The following is a 19377-nucleotide window of genomic DNA, read 5'->3' on the forward strand; positions in this document are numbered from 1 at the left end:
ATTATTTCGTTAAATATAAGACATAGCATATACGACATTACTTCTACATTATAATGATTATAAATCTGATTACAAACTTGAATTCTTAGCGGAAAATATATTGAACAGTTCTACCACTCATCACAGATAGATCACATACCTATCTAGTGATCCACACAAAACAAATAAAGAGAGAGTGAGAGCGTATGTAGTATGTATCTTTCTGGTTCTTTAGAAGTAGAAACTATATATTCCGCCAGAAACTATATATTTCGTTTACAGTAACTAAAAATGTATAACTTTTACTTTTATTTGCGATTTCCTTTTAGAGTTGTTGTATTTAGGTACCTCTCTTCGAAAAAATAAGGTGCAGTGGGAACGTATCGAAGAGCACAGAGATAACTTTACTCTATATCGTTGTTGAGTTTTATAACTGAGAAACTGGTTATTGGAAAAACATCATTATTTGTTTATTTATGAATATCATTCATTTTTATAACCTTAAATAAGAATTCGAAACTATTCTTCTTATTTTTAAGTGGTTAACGAAAACATATGTACATTTTTCTTTTCTATCATAGAACATTTAAAAATCAATAAGTAAAGTTCCTTTGGGTCCTCAACTATTTCAGTAGTGTGGCATGTAAATTTCTTAAGTTTAAATATCTGATTACAATTTAAGATCAACATTGATTTCGACATCGCATCACCCATATTAATAATTAGAAAACATAATTGCTACAATATGTCCCAAATTATTTATAATAAAAATGTTGTCTAAGTAGAAAAAGCCAACAAAAACAAACATTTTTTTAAGTGCAGAAAGCGTTGTTTGAATTGCAGTATTCCTTGTGGTACTTTTATAACTTTTTACATGAGAGTTTTTTCGCACTTACCGGACTATAAACATAAAATGTGCTGTTGGGAAAAGGATAAAAAGCAAGGACTTTTTTAAATACACATATACTTTTTTTATATAGCAAACCCGTCACGGTATTGTAGGGTAATGTACAAAAAAATGTACGGATATATGCAAACTTGTACTTAGTTAACATATGAGCAATATATCACATTAGGGAGGGACCCTTAAATACTGTGCAAGTGTGCTGGTCATTGAAAACTATTTGCGCTACGTGTTTTTTTATGCAAAAAAATTAATTTTAAATGCAATATTTATTTTAAAATTATATGAAGCAATTAAGAGAAAACAAATAAAAACTAATGTTGACTTAAAATGATACTAATCATTTTGTAACAAATCAGTTATTTACTAGATGCTTTCTAAATTTCATATACAAATAATTTAATTTTTAGTCATACCATCGAATACACATACAATATAATATAAAGATATTATGTTGTATTATTAAAAAGTGTATATGAGTTCATATATCAATTAATAATTTTATAGAAATCAAGAGTCGTATAAACTTCCCGGCTGCAGTTAGAATTTTAACGCACAACTATTTGCTTTCAGAAGAGCGGTTTTTTTTTTTTTTTGTGCGGCAGAAGAGCGGTAGAACTTATTTCTTTAAAAGAAGCAACCAAAAGTACAACAAACTTTTTATGGACGCTTGACTATTTAAGCGTCCATAAAAACAATTTATTCATTTCTGGACATCTTTTAACTCACAGCATTAGGTTGTGTATAGTTAGGAAAATAAAATAATTCATAATATTGTTAAAATTTTTGTTAATATTTCAGTGAATCGGGCAAATGAGATACTTAGGTTTTGACTCAAAATACAAGTACATACTGAAAAAACGGAAACTTAACCACCTGCAATATGGTTGGAATCATATACAATCAATCGATCTAAAGAACTACAGTATGCAAGCTGGTCTTTTTGAATGGCACTGTTTGATTGCAACACATACACGTAAGCGATATATTACCAGAAGTGTTTAATCCAGGAAATGCATGAACCGAAAACCATTGAAGCTCTGTAGAATTATTTCTGTTTCTATGGGGCTATTTCAAAAATCCGACAAAAGTTTTTGAAGCTACTAGTTTAGAGAGACTAAACTTCTTACCTGATATTGAAGTGAACTACCTATTAAAATTTGCTAGTTTTACACACATCTTAAGTAATGTGAATGTATTGTCATTAAAAACCTTAAGCAATCTAATCCTTAGAGGTGTCGCTGTAGATCTAGCTCTACCAACAAACTATGAGTCAAATAATTTATTTTATTTATAGACTTTATTTTATAGAGTCTACACTTACGAGTGTAGACTTTTACTCCATCAGAGAGTTACGTTACAAATCTAACATATTCCATATTCACATTAGTGTGAAGAGCATAATAAAAAGAATTCAACTTTAAGTTGATAATTTAATTGAAAAACAGGTGGAAAAAAATTAAAAAATATTTGTGTGAATGCAAATTTTGAAATTTGTACAGAAGTTGTGTATAAAAATATGAGATTTGCTGCAGGACTTGTATTTTTTGACGCTAATTGAAAGCGCAGAATCATTTCATTCGAGTTTTTAGAAAATAAAATTGTGCACATAGTCCACATATGCACAATTTTATACCAATTGGGAGTGTGGCTATTCTGGAGGATATTTAATTTCATTTGATATAAAAATGTATTTTTTAGGGCATATGCATTAATTAGCAAATATTATTTTAACACTTCATATATAAGTATTAGACACGCACTTAAAATTAAAAATACAGTGAAAGGTCTCTTCAGTGGACATAGAAGTGACCAGAAATTTCATTTGGTCGAGAGAGCTGCTCATTTAAAAGAATATATACTGCATGAAAAAAGAAAACTGAGGACTAGCACATAGTGCGGTGCAGACGGATGTCAGTTAATGAAAACGCCGGTTTACAGAGTATTCACTGTAATAAAAAGTATTATATGCCAAAGGCTTTTCAAAACAAACGTTAATATTAACTAAACCAATTAAATGAATATTTTAAATTTTTTTTTAAAAAATTTTCCATTGAAATATAATATAAATTTTAAAGATAAAGGTTAATAAAATCTTGTATTGCAATGATCCTTTTTGCGGTTCGAACGACTTTTTTACATTTGTTCAATTAAAAAATGTAATCGGAAATTGTAAAGTACATTAAAACGTGAAATAGCAAATATCATTTTTAAAATAAAATTACGACTACGAAGTAATTTATTAATTGTTCACTTTGTATTGTTAAAAGAGAATAAAAATTAATTTGTATGATTTTATTGAGCTTTTTTGCTCTATAATTGCGGCAATAAACATATTTTACACGAAAGTATACATCAGCAGTAATTTTTAATTTAAATAGCACGGCACGGATAAAAATGAAAACATCAAAGAAAACCCCATTCATTTTATAGATTTAAAACGCAAACACACAATAAATTGCAAGGAATTTAATAAATATTAATAGTGTATTAAACTGATGTTTATCTTGTCGATAGTAGTACCATTTACGCGTCAACATGTTGTATGAGTAACACGGGCTTTATTTCTTAAAGAATAGGTTGTGCGTTTTGAGGTATTAGCAGGTTTTTCTAGCTCAGTTGCCAGAGCAGAAGCATAATTGCGCTTATTTTATTTAGACGATATGACCTGAATAACTTTTCATTGCATTTATTAAATTGCATGTATATACGACGTTTCGCTTGTTAAAGGGGCGGGACTTTCGAGTTGTAACGCTTTGTGTCACCTCGTTTCGACAAACAAACCAGCCAAGCAAGAGGCGCGTTTTTGTGCAATATCGCCTTAATTGTATACATGCTGTGGGCGTTCTAGGGTTAACAACCATTTTAAAATGTATACTTTGATGGAAGCTATTTATGTTTGTGATAAGGTTGAAATAATTTAAACACGGATATGAAAAATTCATGCTATTTGTTTTTGTACTCGACCCAGCACATTGGACATCGAGTTTATTCAACTTCGACACTAAAAGTTAATGACACACACTTTTCATATTTGACATGCAATTTCTATTTAAGTAAATGGTTTCCTTCCTACAGACCACAAAATGTCGATTTCTATCAATTTTTTCAAATTATTTAAACGCTAGTACGTAAAATTATTTTGCAGACACTCACTCAGCCACTTAACGATGACTATATTATTACTTTGATCTGGTCAACAATCAAAATTATTTTAAAAAATATCTCTACTGACATAATTTATTTTAAATAGCCAGGAACACTTCAACAATGCAATAACAGATATAACCCTTAATTTACTACTCTTACCTAATTAACTGATCTAAACAAAAAATAAACCAATAAAATGGTAATATAGTTTTTTATGAATTACTTTGTAATCATACCTACTTTGTACTACTCTAAAGGAGTTCAAAAGATACTTAGTACATTAGAATTTTTTAATTAAATCAAATACTAATCAGCAGAAAAAAATTCAAGACCTTTAAATTTACATTTGAAAACTCAAGTTTGCATAGGTTAAAAAGTTTTGATTTCTAATGAAAAAAATCATATAGATATATAATTACCAAATACACCCAAATAGCATAAGGTTTAACTTGTTTATAGTTTGCACATGACTTTCTTTATGATTTCTATTACACAGAATCAACAATAGAGTATATTTAGGAAAACTGGATTGATATAGTCCAGTTTATCCCAACAACTCTTTGAAAGTTTATTTTTTTTTAATCGATTACATTAATAAATAACTTCTCTCGATTATTTTGTGAGATCTTTTTCAACTAGCCTTAAAAGAAAGTAAATGTAAACCTACAATAGTCTCCTCTCTAAAACAAAATCAAGCTATGAGAAAATTTTAATGCCGCTAACAAAAGTGCAGTAGATATTTAAGTATATGTGCAAAGTATGAGCTTATTTCATAAAAAATTATTTTAAAATTTTTATACACAGGGTCAGGCGATTAAAATGTTACCTATTCAAGCGACCATATCTTTTTTGTGTGACATTATTTTTCATTAATTCAAATTACATAAATTAGGGAATGTGGTCACCTTTTGCCTTGATTATAACCCTCAAATTGTTAAAAAAATGAGTTGATGCTTCACGAATGTGATCTTCCGGAATTTTGGCCTATTTCTGAACAATGGCTTTCTTCAGCGTATCCATACTGGAATATTTTGATGTCCTCACCTTGCTTTCCAAATGGCTCAGATGGAATAGTCTATCGGATTTGCATCTGGCGAATGCAAAAGCCATTGTGTGGACGAAATGAAGTGTGGAACATGATTTTTTAACCATTATTGGTTAACACGAGCTTTACGAGACAGAGACCGGTGCCGAGTCTTGCTGGAACGTCCATGATCTACGACCGAAATGTTCAGAGCCCACGGCTCTAAAGCAACTTCCAAAATATTTTCCCGATAATAAGTCGCATTGATTTTGACATCAGGCTCGATGTAAACGATTGGAGAGCATCTATCGACGGTCGGTCACAGCTGCCCATACCATTACTTGAGATGGAAAATTATTTCGGGTAGCCATTCGTAGGCTCAAATGGCAGTGCGTTTACAGTTTACTTTTCACTAAAGTAAACACAATCATTTTGAGAGTTTATGAACTGCTCAATGGGGAAATTTTTTCTATCAGAGAAACAATGTTTCGAACCTCGCCACGTTCGTGCAAACGTTACAACTCATTTGCTCTTTCGAGTATAACTTTTTGCTTTGGTGTAAGATTTTGTGCCTTTTAGAACTTGCAAGGCTTTACCTAGAGCTCATTTTGGAATATGCGTCAGATGTTTCGCTGGATATTTTCAGTTCTTTAGACATTTGATTACTCCTACGACGTGAATTTCATTCAAGTTGAGTTTGCTGTTTTTTTTTTCGTTCACCACCACAGCGCTTGGCGATGCTGTTTGTACTGTTATAACGATTAATGGTACTATACACAAATATTTTATTAACTTTGAAGTGTTTGAGCTTACGAACAATTGCTGGTTGTGATTGTGATTTTCCAGCTAAATATAACGCAAACTATTTCGTTTGAATCCCATTTCGTACAACTTTTGTTCTATAAAACTTAGACGCAAATGCTTGAGGTAGATTGTAAACGATATAAACAGCTGTCATTCGTATGAATTTCACGTAGTTGGCAATATCAGCTTGATAGATATATCTATGTGTAATTTCAATCACCTAACCCTGTATATTAATAAAATTATTTAAATGACACAAATCATTTCTGTGAAGTTTTTTGTTTTTTGTTTTATTTTTATATATGCAAACAAAAATATTTATGTTCTGTATACGTGTGATTTAATATATATGCTCTTTACCGGAGTTGATTATGATAGTGTTATAAGGTGAATTAAAACCTATTTATATTATTTTGATTTTCAGAATCTGCAAATGAGAGGGCTAATGTATGTATAGCCCCCACGTTGTAGCCATCGTAAGCTTTTTTAAAGTTTTTTTTTGTTTTTGTTAGAGAAAAACACATATAAATAGCAAATATTAAAAGTATATATTTGTTGAAATGTTAGTTACTTTAATGTACATAGATTAATGTTGATGATTTAATGTACATAGCTAAATATAGCAACGTTTTTTTATACAACTTTCAAAAAAAAATTAATCAATTGTACGAAAATCATAACGATTTACTTGTATTATTCCTTGTGCATGTGAACCCTACAAGTCCTTAAGATAATACCGGATTTACTTCACTGAAGCCTTAAGATGAAAAGGACTTTATCTGATTGGATGTTAAGTATATACAAACTTTACAATAACAATTTCATACATAAACAAACGTTCCAAAACACTCATATTAGATTATTTAATGTTAATATCGCGTTTTTATTTCTCATCTGGAAATTTTTCTCTCATTGTACTAGGAAACTTTTCATTTGAAGCAGGAAACTAGAAAATATCAAATGTTAAATAATTTTTATTTTTGCTCATTTTTATATTATAACGCATTTGTAAACTTTAACTTGACGATTCACTCAATTTTAAAATCAAATGGCAATTGTTTATACGAATTAATAATTAAAGTCAGTTAAATTAGTTACATATTATTTAGTCTAATTAAAACAATTTATGTAATTAAAATTACAAGTTATTCGACTAAAATGTTAATATTTTTTAATAAAATACAAAACTATGTTGTAATTTTAGTTTGTAGAAGAAACGGATTAAATATGTCGAAATCAGTACGTCGAATAGTTTGTATACCCGATCCCAGTTATTCTAATATTAAATAGATAGCTTTTGTTTTTGCTATCGAAGTTTATCTTACTTAATTTCTTTGATAGTAAATGTAAATATTGTTTCCATTAAAAGTAAACTATAAAGTCTTTTAAGCTCCACTTTTATTCAAATGAAATGAATAAATTTTAAAATCCATCATTTAACAATTTCTATAAACAGGAATGTGCATGTTACTCAGGTTTCCCTCAACTTCAATTCCGAAACTCTTGAAGAGCATTTTCCCACAAATAGTTAAATGCTGTTTTAATTTTCTTTGTTTAAATGTTTTCAAGTTGTTTCCTTCTCCCCAAAATGTTAGCGAAAATAAATCGAAATTAAACTGCATTTAATCACTGCTTGAAGTACTGGTGGAGCGGAGCTGGTAGAAGTCGAGCATTTAACAGAGAATTGAATCTTGAATACTTAACTGATTGCTTATCTCTGCGTTAAATGAATTTTCCATGTGCAAGGAGTTGCGTAAATGTTTCAGTATACTGGAGGGTAGGGTAGGGTAGGGTAGGGTAGAGTCAGGTAGGAAGGCTTATTTGGAATAACTCTTATGTGTATTGATAGAAACAACAAACTAAAGTAAAAATTTATGTTGGAAATTACTTTCCGCAAGCAGCAGAGAAGTAATGCAGCATTGTTGCAAATGTGGCTCCGGCATTGCACTTTTATCGGTAAGAACCTGAGGATGAATTGAAATTTGTTAGATTTTTATTTAACCATTTTGTGTGTTGACTTGCAGAATTAGGAAATATGTGGCAAATACAACAGGTACGAGTGCTTGGAAACGTCGTAGCATTCTGTGTTATGTACTGCAATTAAGTTGTAACAAACTAAGTGAAACGTTGAAATGCAAGTGTGATTCCAGCGCATGGGAGTTGTAAGAAAAGTTTCCACGCTCATTTGTAATTCATTGCGGAAAGTTACTTGGGATTCTTTATATAATCAGTGAATTTATTTGGGACAAGATGAAGATTCCATTGTCTCTCTTTCATATGGCAAATATATATTTTTTTAAATCTGTTGCTTTTCTACACTCTTTGAGAAAATGAATTTAACCAATTTTTACGTTTCAGAATATAAATTATTCCTGACTATTGCCTGCTGCCTGCCGCTTAGGATAAATTTCTTGTATGTTATTTCACAAAGTAACAGTTTGGCAAAAAAAAAACAACAACAAAGCTCCAAGAAATAACAAAAAAAATCATAAGGAGTGTAGGTGACCAGATGACGAGGTGACCACAAAACATCAAACTTTAATAAAAGCTCCAAAAATAAAGTGACAATGAAGTGTCTGGGTTTATTTAAAATGCCCATTTATGGCCAGATGTTGCACACAAGATAGTTTATAAACCCAGTGCGGTAGCAGTGGAATACATTATTTAAACCACAAACGAATTAAAGACAAACTGACATTCAAGACCACAATAAGAGCAGAAAAAGCGATTTATCTTCTAAGTGACCTGAAATGGGTTACTAATTTCGTTTACGGGTTAAATGTGACCTTATTAAATTTTTTTTATGTTTTAACAAAATTAGCTACATAAATGAAAATACAGGCAGACCTTTATCGACACAAGAAAACAATTTTGAACTTTTTGAATATTTTATAAAAGAAAAATCTAGCTTTAGAAAAATTTGTGCAAACTTTTAATTAAAATTAATATAAATACTATATTTTTTAGAGTTAAAGCTTTAGAATTTTATACGTTATGCACATAAGAATCTTTTAAATATACTACATATTTTAGTTACTAATGTGTAAACTCGATTCATTTTATTAATACAATTTACTTATATGTTAAAGTTGCCTCGTTGATTATACCTAAGAATAGTGATGTGCATTAAAAATAATATTTTAATATTTATTTTGATTTTTATTTAGTTATATTATTATTATAAGATTTTGTGTGCAGAACACTATAGGCAGATTTTTATAAGAATTATTTATAATATATTTATGCATTAAAACTTGTAATGCTGGTTCAGACTATATATGATTTAATGTTTGCTTTTCAAAATCAAGTAGCAGACAAGGATGAGGATATAATAGGAATGGAAAACTATGAAGCAGTTATACTTAATTGTATTCAAAAATTTCAATCAAGTACAGAATCCCTTAAATCTCATAAATAAAAAAAATTATTATCAATAAGTAATATCCAAACCTTACTATGATATCCAAAGTACAGAGAAGTAAGAAATTACTACTTTATATAAAAATCACTTTTATAATTACAAACAGTGTATTCTACTCTTTTAACTTTGAAAAATTTTTGGGTTCAGTTATTTGATTTGAAAATTTTTCTAATAGCTACTGTTTTACAGGGTTTTTAAGAAATTAACACTACTGATACTTTGTCAAGTGTTAATAAATAAATATTGTTTAAAATATTTGAAGTCATTAACATAAGTAAATTCTGATTTTACAAATTTTTATCCTAATTACTTTTATCCTAATTATAGGTACTGATTAAATTGTTATTTCATTAATGTTAAAATATTTAAGATTATTTGATAGAAGTTTGTTGTTAAATTTTATTTAAAATTCGATTATCTATCTGTGTTACCTTCTGGCAGTAATAACAATAACTACAAAATATATAAATTCAATTTAATTACCAAAATAAAAATAGTCCGTACAAATTTCTTTAACCTAAGGCATTTTTCGATTACATTAATTACTGCACAAATGTTTATGTTTACTACAATTTTGATAGGTTGAGTATTTAGTACATATCACAATGATTTATTCTCTATTTAATCAAACAAAAAAAGAAAGTAATACTAATTTCTAAAGTTATTGGCTAATTATTAAGATTGCACTTTATGTTATATCTTTTTTTTTTAAAACATAAAATTAAATAATTATTTTAACACAACAGTGGAATATCAAAATATCTGGGAAGCGATTCAAAAAAAAAACAATTTGAGTTATTAAAAAGTTTTCTCTTTACATTTTATTGAGTAATTTTAGAAAAAAAGAAGTAAATAAAAATCCTTAGTCTTTAGTATTTTACTTAATAGTCAAATGTAATTCTCTTTCGAATTACATTAATAATGTCATTTTCTTGTACTATGTGGGGACGGATATGGGAAAAGACGTACCTTGCAACTAAGAAATTCTAGCTCATATTCAAGTGTATAATAAAAGGATCCAAATATTTAAACTTTGAATTATAAGAGTGTGAACCCGTATATATTTCTTTATAACGGTTTAACAAAAATCTTCTTTATTTGTAATATCGTCACATTTGTAATGGAATTGTGCTTTCTGGTGTATTTGCAATTAATGAAATCGATTAACCATTTGGTTCAGAAATAGTGATCATATAGATCATAGAATTTGAATGCAGTAATATTAATCAATTAAACTATTTACCACGGATTTGTAATTTTTGTAATTAACAATTATTAATCTCTTATAATCATTATATTATATTAGATTTGGTTGGGATATTTCGTACCTGGAGAGAATATATAAATAAATATATACGAACAAATTTAATTGACAATATCAAAAACTTTTATCTCACCATTAGTTCAGTTTAGATTGGCAACTAAAGCCAATTTAACATAGATATGTAGAAAGCTTTTTCTAAAAGACATGATTATAAATATTTCTATTTTTTAAATATATTCTGCTTGTATGTGAGTTATTCTGTTTGTATATTTAACTCTAAATATTCTGCTTGTATGTGAGTTAAATCCAAGCTGAGTCCATAAAATTCAATCATATACTATCTGCATTTATTATTTTTTCAACAAAATAGTTAATAAAAAAATCAGTGCTGATCAGTCAATCGATTTTGATCCTTCCGAAAAGTATTCTTCTAAAAGATTTAGAGATTAATTTGTATTAAAACAGACAGCCAACACTATATTGAATAAACAAGAGAATTGAGATATAAATATATAACTTTTTCAATATCGCTTTCAACTTATCATTCAAAGTGGAGTACCATGTTTTTCTTCCAATGGAGACTCTCATAACCTACTAATGGTGGTATAGTTATGAACAAGATTTGCAAATATGCATTAATACAACGAATGCAAACAATAAAGAAGAAGCTTTGTATCTCAAACTAACCTATTAATTAATGAAAAATATATATATGATATTTTAAAAATGAACTATCTTTTTGATGAGGAATTATGGATGACATACTCCAACATGATTTGCATAATGAATTATCACTGCTAACCAAACAGAAAAGCTACTTAAGCTTTATGTGTATATTTCTTGAATAGGTTATAAAATATGGAATAATTCTAAATAAATAATAAATAAATAAAATGAATAATGAATTGTTACTTTTTTAATGAATGACCTGACCAAGTAAATATCAAAACTGAAAACAAGCATTGCATAAATAATACAATAATATTCTGGAAGTTCAAAATTTATAGATAAGTACAAATACTACTAATAGTTTAAATGCAAAAGTTTATATAAAATTTTTGTAAATGAAATAGATTTACCATTATCAAATTAAATCGCTTTTATATGAAATATATCAACTACTATCAGATAAAAATGAAATGAAAATAAAAAAGTAATAATAATAATTTAATAAAACATAAGTAAAAGCTTTTAAACAACAGAGATAAGTTGATATGATGCTCTTTTTGGTATAACCAAGAATAAATAAATTTATTAAGTCAACATGACAACATTTTAAATAAAATATAAAATTTTTAATGTTAACAAGTCACGTTTGAGTAATTGTTTATCTTTTGGGAGCACACATCACATCATGCATAATTAAGCAACGCTTGTTGCCTGTTCTGCGAATTCCTCTCAGGTGAACACGTCGAAAAACTTTTCTAAGAGTTTATTCAAATGTGTCTTAAAGTCATGAAACAGAAAAAAAATCATCTTAAAATCAGGTAAGAAAGCATTTTTTATCTTAATAGAATAACAGCGAATGTGATTATGTGTACGATAATAATAAGAATGAAGAGCTCATATTCAGAATTGCAACAAGGACGAGGAGGCACGCAACGGAAACAGGGAATTGAATATAAAACATTTTTATCTGAACTTTGATTTCGTACCAATTTAATTAATTTTCTAAATATGAAAAGTTTCTACTTATAGAAATCAAATTGAAAAATTTGTTTTAAATTGTTAAAGAAGGTAGGCAAAATCGTAGAATTTCACATGCAGAACAAGTCAGAACAAGTTACGCCTGTTTCATATGAATTTTATATGAAGTTAAAATGAAATAAGAGAGCAAAAATAATAACTGTAATAGAATTACTACCTTGAAGCGACAGATTGCATATGAGCACATTATGCAAGTTTTATATCTGAAACAATGTAGCAAAATTTTTACTTCAAGAAGTTTAAAAATTAATGCAAACTTAATGTATCTCTGCAAGACTTACTAAAAGTTGCATTTCGGTAGCAAGGCTGCAATATGCATATACCATATATATATATCAGCATCTCTCTACAGTTGCAAAAATTCGATTTACTTCAATCTAAGTAATGTATTATATTAAAGCAATTTTAATATATTCATATTCATTAGTTGAATGAGTTGGATAAGTTATCAAAGGAAATAAAATGTTTTGTGTATATATACGTGTGTGTGTGGATTAAATTACAAATAAATATAATCAATATGAGTTCCTTTAGATTGAATTCATGCTAAATGCAAAAATAATTACTTAGCGCTCATATTTTGAAATGGAAATTTCAAAAATTTTTAAATTTCTTTTAATTTATATAAGTAACCAAATAATTTTATTATTCTTTTTTAATTGCAAGCTTTTAGTACAAAACAGAAGCAGTTTAAATTGAAAAATGTTTAGTGTTATATACGGATATATTAAAATGTGTTGGGTAGAAATGTGAGGAAAGTGTGCAAATAATATATTTTACAAAAACTAAATCATATCAAATTTGCATGCAAACACTAAGCTAATTTAAATAACCAAGCATAACCCATACCAAAGCGTATATCCTTGCGCCTAGAACCCGTTCCTGTTCCAGAGTGCGATGCTCTTGCCCGTAATATACGGGGTTGCGCCAAGCGTTTTATACGTTTTAGTAAATTGCTGACATAACCCTTATGACTATCAAGTCCCACATTCGCAAGATGCAACAGTTTGTTATTAAGAATTTTGTTAGTTGCAGTAGCAGAGGAGATTATTTGATTAGTTGCAGGTAGGAATTTATGAATATTGTAAGCATAATCCGCAGCATTGGGTTTGGTTGCTAATAAAATGTTGATGAGTAATGTACATAATTGTATTGGGCGAAAAATATATAAAAATTAATGATATAAATTAATTACATACAAAATACAAAATGCATACAAAATGCATTTTGTATGCTGCTTAGATAATTAATACTAATAATTAACATTTCGCTCATGTGTTTATATTATTAGTAGTTTACACTCACTTTTTACACGCAGCCATGTATAAGATGATTTTTCACCGACATCATTTTTCGCCAAGCACTGAAACATTGCCGAATCGTCTAATGAAAGTTTCTTGATATTTAAGGAATTGTCTTCGCCTACAACGTATCTATAAAAATTATTTATTTAGTATGTATTATTAGTAAAAATTATTTTTGAATTTTTATATTTGCTACAGTTTCATTCATTTCATTTCTACTTACTTGCCACTATTCACGTCAATTGGATCAGCATTTTTAAACCATTTTACTTTCGGTACTGGATCACCAATAACATCGCACGGTAAAGTTACCAAAGTACCAAACTCACCAAAAGTATCTGTTCGCATTGGTGTAAAAAATGTTGGTGGTTCGAGCACTTCAATTTTAGCTGTTGAATTAACTACAGCAAACGCATCGCTACGTAAACGTACTTGACACATATACTCGCCTGAATGTGTTAGGTTTGCGGATAGCAATGCAAGCGAACGATTCCAAGGATCATTGAGTGTATGCGCTACACCAGCATTCTCTATTACAATACCATCCTTATACCAGAGTGTTTCTAATTCATATAAAGGCCTTGCATTTGTTATGCATTGTAGCTCCACTACTTGTTCGCCCCGCTTCAACTTCATATCCTCCGGATGAACAATTATTTCCGGTGTCACGTCCACGTATGGATCGCCCGTTACATTCAAATGAATAAAAGCGCTAATCTCCTCCTTACCCAACTGTGTATTGAAAGCACGTGCCCTATACGCCTTTCGATCTGTTTCATCGGTGCTTAATATAATCAATTGATTCGATTTAGTAAAAGCATATTTGATGTCGTAGTTAAGAGGGCCCTCTTCTGTTTGCCAGATAACGGAAGGCGTTGGCACTGACTCAACGGGTGGTAAATCGAAAACGGCTGGATGGCCGGACTGTACTGCAAGTTGTCCTTCCGTTACGTTTTCAAATATGCCCATGTCTATTAAAATGCGTTTAAAAGTACAAAATAAATTAATTGTATAAATATGAAATGGAAGGAAAAATAAAATAAAAATTAAGACATTTCACTTCCAATGAAAACAGTTTGACTTCATTTAAATGGTTAGAACAGAGAATGTGTGGTACATAAAATGAAATTGAAAAAATTAAACATACAAAATGAAGTCAAATAGCAATTAATGTAATCAAAAAGAGGACGCTACATTCGGTCTTAATATCTGTATTAATGTTATTTATTAAACATGTTGTACTATGATTATTTTACTAATGATTAAATGGATTTGAGACAAGTTTACTCAAAATGAAATTAAAAATTAAAAAAATTATATTTAACAAATTGAAATATTAAAGTCCTAAAATAATTATTATCAAAAACTCACTATGATATTTATAATTTCTCATAAAATAATTAATTATTTTATTCATTTTAAGATTTCTGTATTTATTATTATTTAAGTTTATTCTATATACTCTTCTAGTTTCATTTTCTACTTCTTCTAGGTGCCTTGTCCGCTTCGAACGTTGGCTAATATGATTGCTATTTTGATTTTAAATGTTAATAATGTTGATTTTATCTACAGCTTCTCGAAAAAGTGATCTTGTACTTTTATTAAACCATTGACGTCTAGTTTCATAGCTAACAATTTATTACTAAATTTTGATTTATTACATACTCATAATTTTACATACTCATAACACATTTATACTTCGTAAAAAGTCAAGAATGTTTCTTAATAAGTGATACGAAACTGATAAAACATTTATTTCACTATTTATCATAAACAAAATCTAAATGAATAGTTATTAAAAATTTTATGAAATTAAAGTACTTTTAGACTTTTATTTTTAACAACAATTTATTACTATATTATAACCAAAAACTTAAAGAATCTATTAGTTAGTCCAGATTTATGTAGAGTATTAAAACAATAATTAAAGTCAATCTATGGATTTTTTACAAATGTATCTCACGCAATATGTGCGTTGACTAATTAATATAAATGCTACTCCAAAGTTAACATTCTTATACAAGACTTAAGTTAAATTACTGTTAAGTGTTCATTTTAAGATAATTGCAGTGCCTTAAGACAAAGAACACTCCCACAAATAAAAAGCAGAAATTTTGTTTTAAATAAATTGTGTCGTTCAATTAAAGATGTAAAAAGGTCATGTGCAAAAAGCATATCAGAATTGAAGACGTGGCAGACAAGAATCCAATTTGCTGCGTACTATTCGTGTTATATGAAATATTCTATGGCTGAGTATCATGAAGACCGACTAAAGAAACAAACTGAACAACTCAAGCTTGTAGTGAATCGAAAGTGTATTTAAATATGGTCTTTCATGAAATAGTTTCCTTCTAGGGTGTGCGTTTCATCGATAATTGAACAGACAGTTGTATTCATCGTGAAAAATTAACAAAAAAAAATGTAATAACACAAGTCTTTTGAGGGAATAGATTTGTAGTTATTATAAAAACATAAAAGATTTATATACATATATTTTATTTAACAACTATAGGTATACTATATATGAAAACTTGTTTTTGTCAGTGTTGATATGTTACTTACATGCAACGACTACATCAATTTTTTCGCTAAATATTGAACCGGCGTCATTTTTTGCAATGCACTGATAACTGCCAGCATCTCCTCTCCTTGTATTGTGAATGCGATAGTACTGACTGGGTGAAAAGTCACCAATTGGTACTCCATCCTTAAGCCAGCGGTAAGTTGGTTGTGGATATCCTGAAAGATAACAATGAACGAAATGAAAATTTTAAAGGAACTATGAAATGAAATGAAAGAGGAAAATTAAAAAAATTGCTTGTAACTATTAGATAAAAGATTTAATAGAAAATGGCACAATTGTACTATCAGAAAGGGTTCGCACAAAAAGATTTTTATCGGTAAAAATTTAATTTATATTTTTCTAAACACTATAAAATATGAGGTTGTAGTTGTAAAACGTATTTATTTAATAAAATTTGCTCTTTCAAATCTTTAAATTGGTATTTATTTTGATAAAAAACATTGACTCCAATGAAGGTTATTTCCTGTATATATTTTTTAAAATCAGCAACAGTAAAAATCTTAAAGGATTAAAAAAATATAAGAAAAAACTTAAAGAAAGTAAAAGCGCGCACAATACAAGATAAGACAAAAAATGGATATTATAAAACAGTGTCAAGAAAAACAATGAATTGTGTATATATATTCATAAAAGTAAAATAATAAAAAAATCATAATATATATGTTTTTTTTTTAGAAATAGCCTCCACAATATTAGCAGATATTATTTCTTACTTTAAAAAACGAACAAATCAATTCCTATATGGAGGGCTGATCCATACATAGATACAAAATAATTTTTAAATAATCAAGAACTGGTCTTTTTCTAAAAATGAACTGAAAAAAATTATTGAAATAAAATGAATAATAGGATTTTTGAAAAATTATGTTTGATTTTTAAATGTTTGTTTCCATACTATCACTTTCCAAGATAGTTTATTATTTGACAAAAAAAATTAAATTAGATCAATCTAGCTAAAAAATTGTCTTATAGTTTTTAAAGAGGTTTTTCGAACAGTATTGAACTACAACAAAAAAAATTAATTTAATATTATTTTAATTAATTGAATTTTTGGCTGATCATACAGCTGTTTCGAGTATTGCCAAATACCCATCATTAATTAAAATAATTAATTAAATTAAAATAATATTAAATCAATTGTTGTTGTTGTAGTTCACTACTGTTCGAAAAACCTCTTTATGAAGTATACTAGTTTCTATTAAATGTAGGTAGTTAGTCAATTCCGTCAGAAAAATATGACGTTAAATTACAACTTATTTCTTTTTAGTTAAATTAATAAATTTTAATGAAGTCATAAGAAATCAGACAAAATAACAACAACTATTATTTACAACTTTATTGGTTATTCAACAAAAGTTATATCTTATGTTATAGAATAATTTGATAAAATAAAAGGTTATAATATCTGTATAACAATATAAAGACAGAATGGATTCATAAGTTCTAGCTGTGGAGTGTCGTAGATTTTAATGTAGATATAATACAGCAATGATATGCTTTACTGCTAATACACTTCTTTATATCACGGATATCATGAAAACCTTAATGAGAATATATATAAGAAATAAAATATAAGAAGAAAACCCCGAAAATTAAAAGTACGCTCTTCTAATTTATTCATTTAAACAGCAAATATTTAATTAAGTTACTACTAAGAAGAGAGCGTTTATTAAGCACAGCACAAGCGTTTTTTGTACGCTACATTAATTTCTACAATTGCTTAAGAAATAAAGATAAATTTATAAGATAAACAATTTGTCACGAGAAGTAAAAAAAAATATTTTTTTAATATCTCTATAAATGCATTATAAGCATAGTGACAAACTTTGATTTTTTTTAAAGTACTACATCAAAAAATATTTAATTCTTTTTAAAACAAAATGAAAAAATAAATTATAACAAAAAAAATTATAGCAGTTTATTATATATAACACCGACCAAATTCTTGATATAACTTCAACCTATTTCCGGTTTAGTGCTAAACTCTGTAATTGATCTCTTTTGAATTGTGGTACCAAACCTATTTCAAAAAGGATATTATATGTGTCACAATAAACATTTTTTCGAGTGTTTTAACATTCGTTACCCGAAAGTGTGTGCTACTTCCAAAAGAGATGTTACTGTAGTCTTGTGCCATTGAGGCCAAAATTGAATAAACTGCACCATAAAATGTGATCTTTATTTTTTCCCTTTATCACAAACACATCCTGTTGATTGGCTTACAATTGTAAAGTGTTATTTGTGTTAGCACAGCAAAATAAAAAATAAGGATAAAAGTGACATCCTCACTTACAGTTCGAATACCAGGATATTTGATTTTTACATAATACTTTTTAGTTTCGTTGCGATCTAATTGTCTGATACGCTGTGGACAACCATTTTAAAACGAAAGAAATAAAATGCTTTAATAATTTTTTAATTCTTGTTTATTACAATTTATAAAATAAATTGTATTGAAATAAATGGGTATTGTATATAACATAGACTAAGTAAATTTAAAGATACTTTTGTGTTGTTTAAAACTTAAATATATGATATACGAGAACTTACTCAATTTAAGTGTCTTTGAAAGCAACATTATAGATTTTTATTGTAAAAGATATGTCACTCCCTTCACCTTTTCAATTAACATGCGCAAAATATTTATTATATCTCTCTTTTAAAATATTTTCTAAAGCTACTTTGAAATTCATTTTCATTTATCTGCATTGCTTCCTCTAAACCTAAAAGGACAAGCAGTACATAAGCCTGTCGCTATTTATTTCAGCACTGCTATGGCATTTTAATGAGCGCATGAATAAAATATATGATTTGTTAACTGCTGCAACTGATATCCTTGTGAATTTCATACAATCTCTTTTCACTAAAATTGAGTCTGTCTTCCAGACAAATTTGAAAAAGTCACAAACCTGATTTAAAATAAAACGTACATACCCGTATGAAAAAGCGCACAATACACATAAGGAAGGAGGAATCATTGACTGCATAAAATAGATTGAGCAGTAAGCGTTTTATCAAAAGCCTGCGGATGAAACTACTATTCACTTGTGTTAACGTTCATTTCAGATTTTCAATGCACTATGCGCTTTCTCAATGTTGCCTCAAATCCGCAGCAATTTAGTCAACACTTTTGAAAAACAAGTGGAGCAAGTACCGTGCACCCATCGCATGCTACGCTATTAGGCTTGCTAACGAAATACTTTGTGTGGGCGGGCATTGATGCATTAATGCATTGA

At 28.4% G+C, this 19377-nt stretch overlaps 1 protein-coding gene across 4 annotated transcripts in view; it reads right to left on the reverse strand.

The window, feature by feature from the left end:
- Positions 1-19377, reverse strand: part of LOC119668986 (protein sidekick) — a 94769-nt gene that overhangs the window by 19227 nt on the left and 56165 nt on the right. For 2 of the 4 annotated variants that reach the window (XM_038078706.1, XM_038078705.1), the window contains exons 3-6: positions 16120-16296; positions 13781-14528; positions 13559-13686; positions 13103-13369 (exon numbers count right to left, since the gene is read on the reverse strand). In XM_038078706.1, the coding sequence (XP_037934634.1) occupies positions 13103-13369; positions 13559-13686; positions 13781-14528; positions 16120-16296 (1320 nt within the window). The remainder of the gene's footprint in view (positions 1-13102; positions 13370-13558; positions 13687-13780; positions 14529-16119; positions 16297-19377) is intronic. The other 2 variants (XM_038078708.1, XM_038078707.1) reach the window with 1 other exon arrangement.

Source organism: Teleopsis dalmanni, chromosome 1 (assembly GCF_002237135.1).
Source record: "Teleopsis dalmanni isolate 2A chromosome 1, ASM223713v2, whole genome shotgun sequence".
NCBI lineage: Eukaryota > Metazoa > Arthropoda > Insecta > Diptera > Diopsidae > Teleopsis > Teleopsis dalmanni.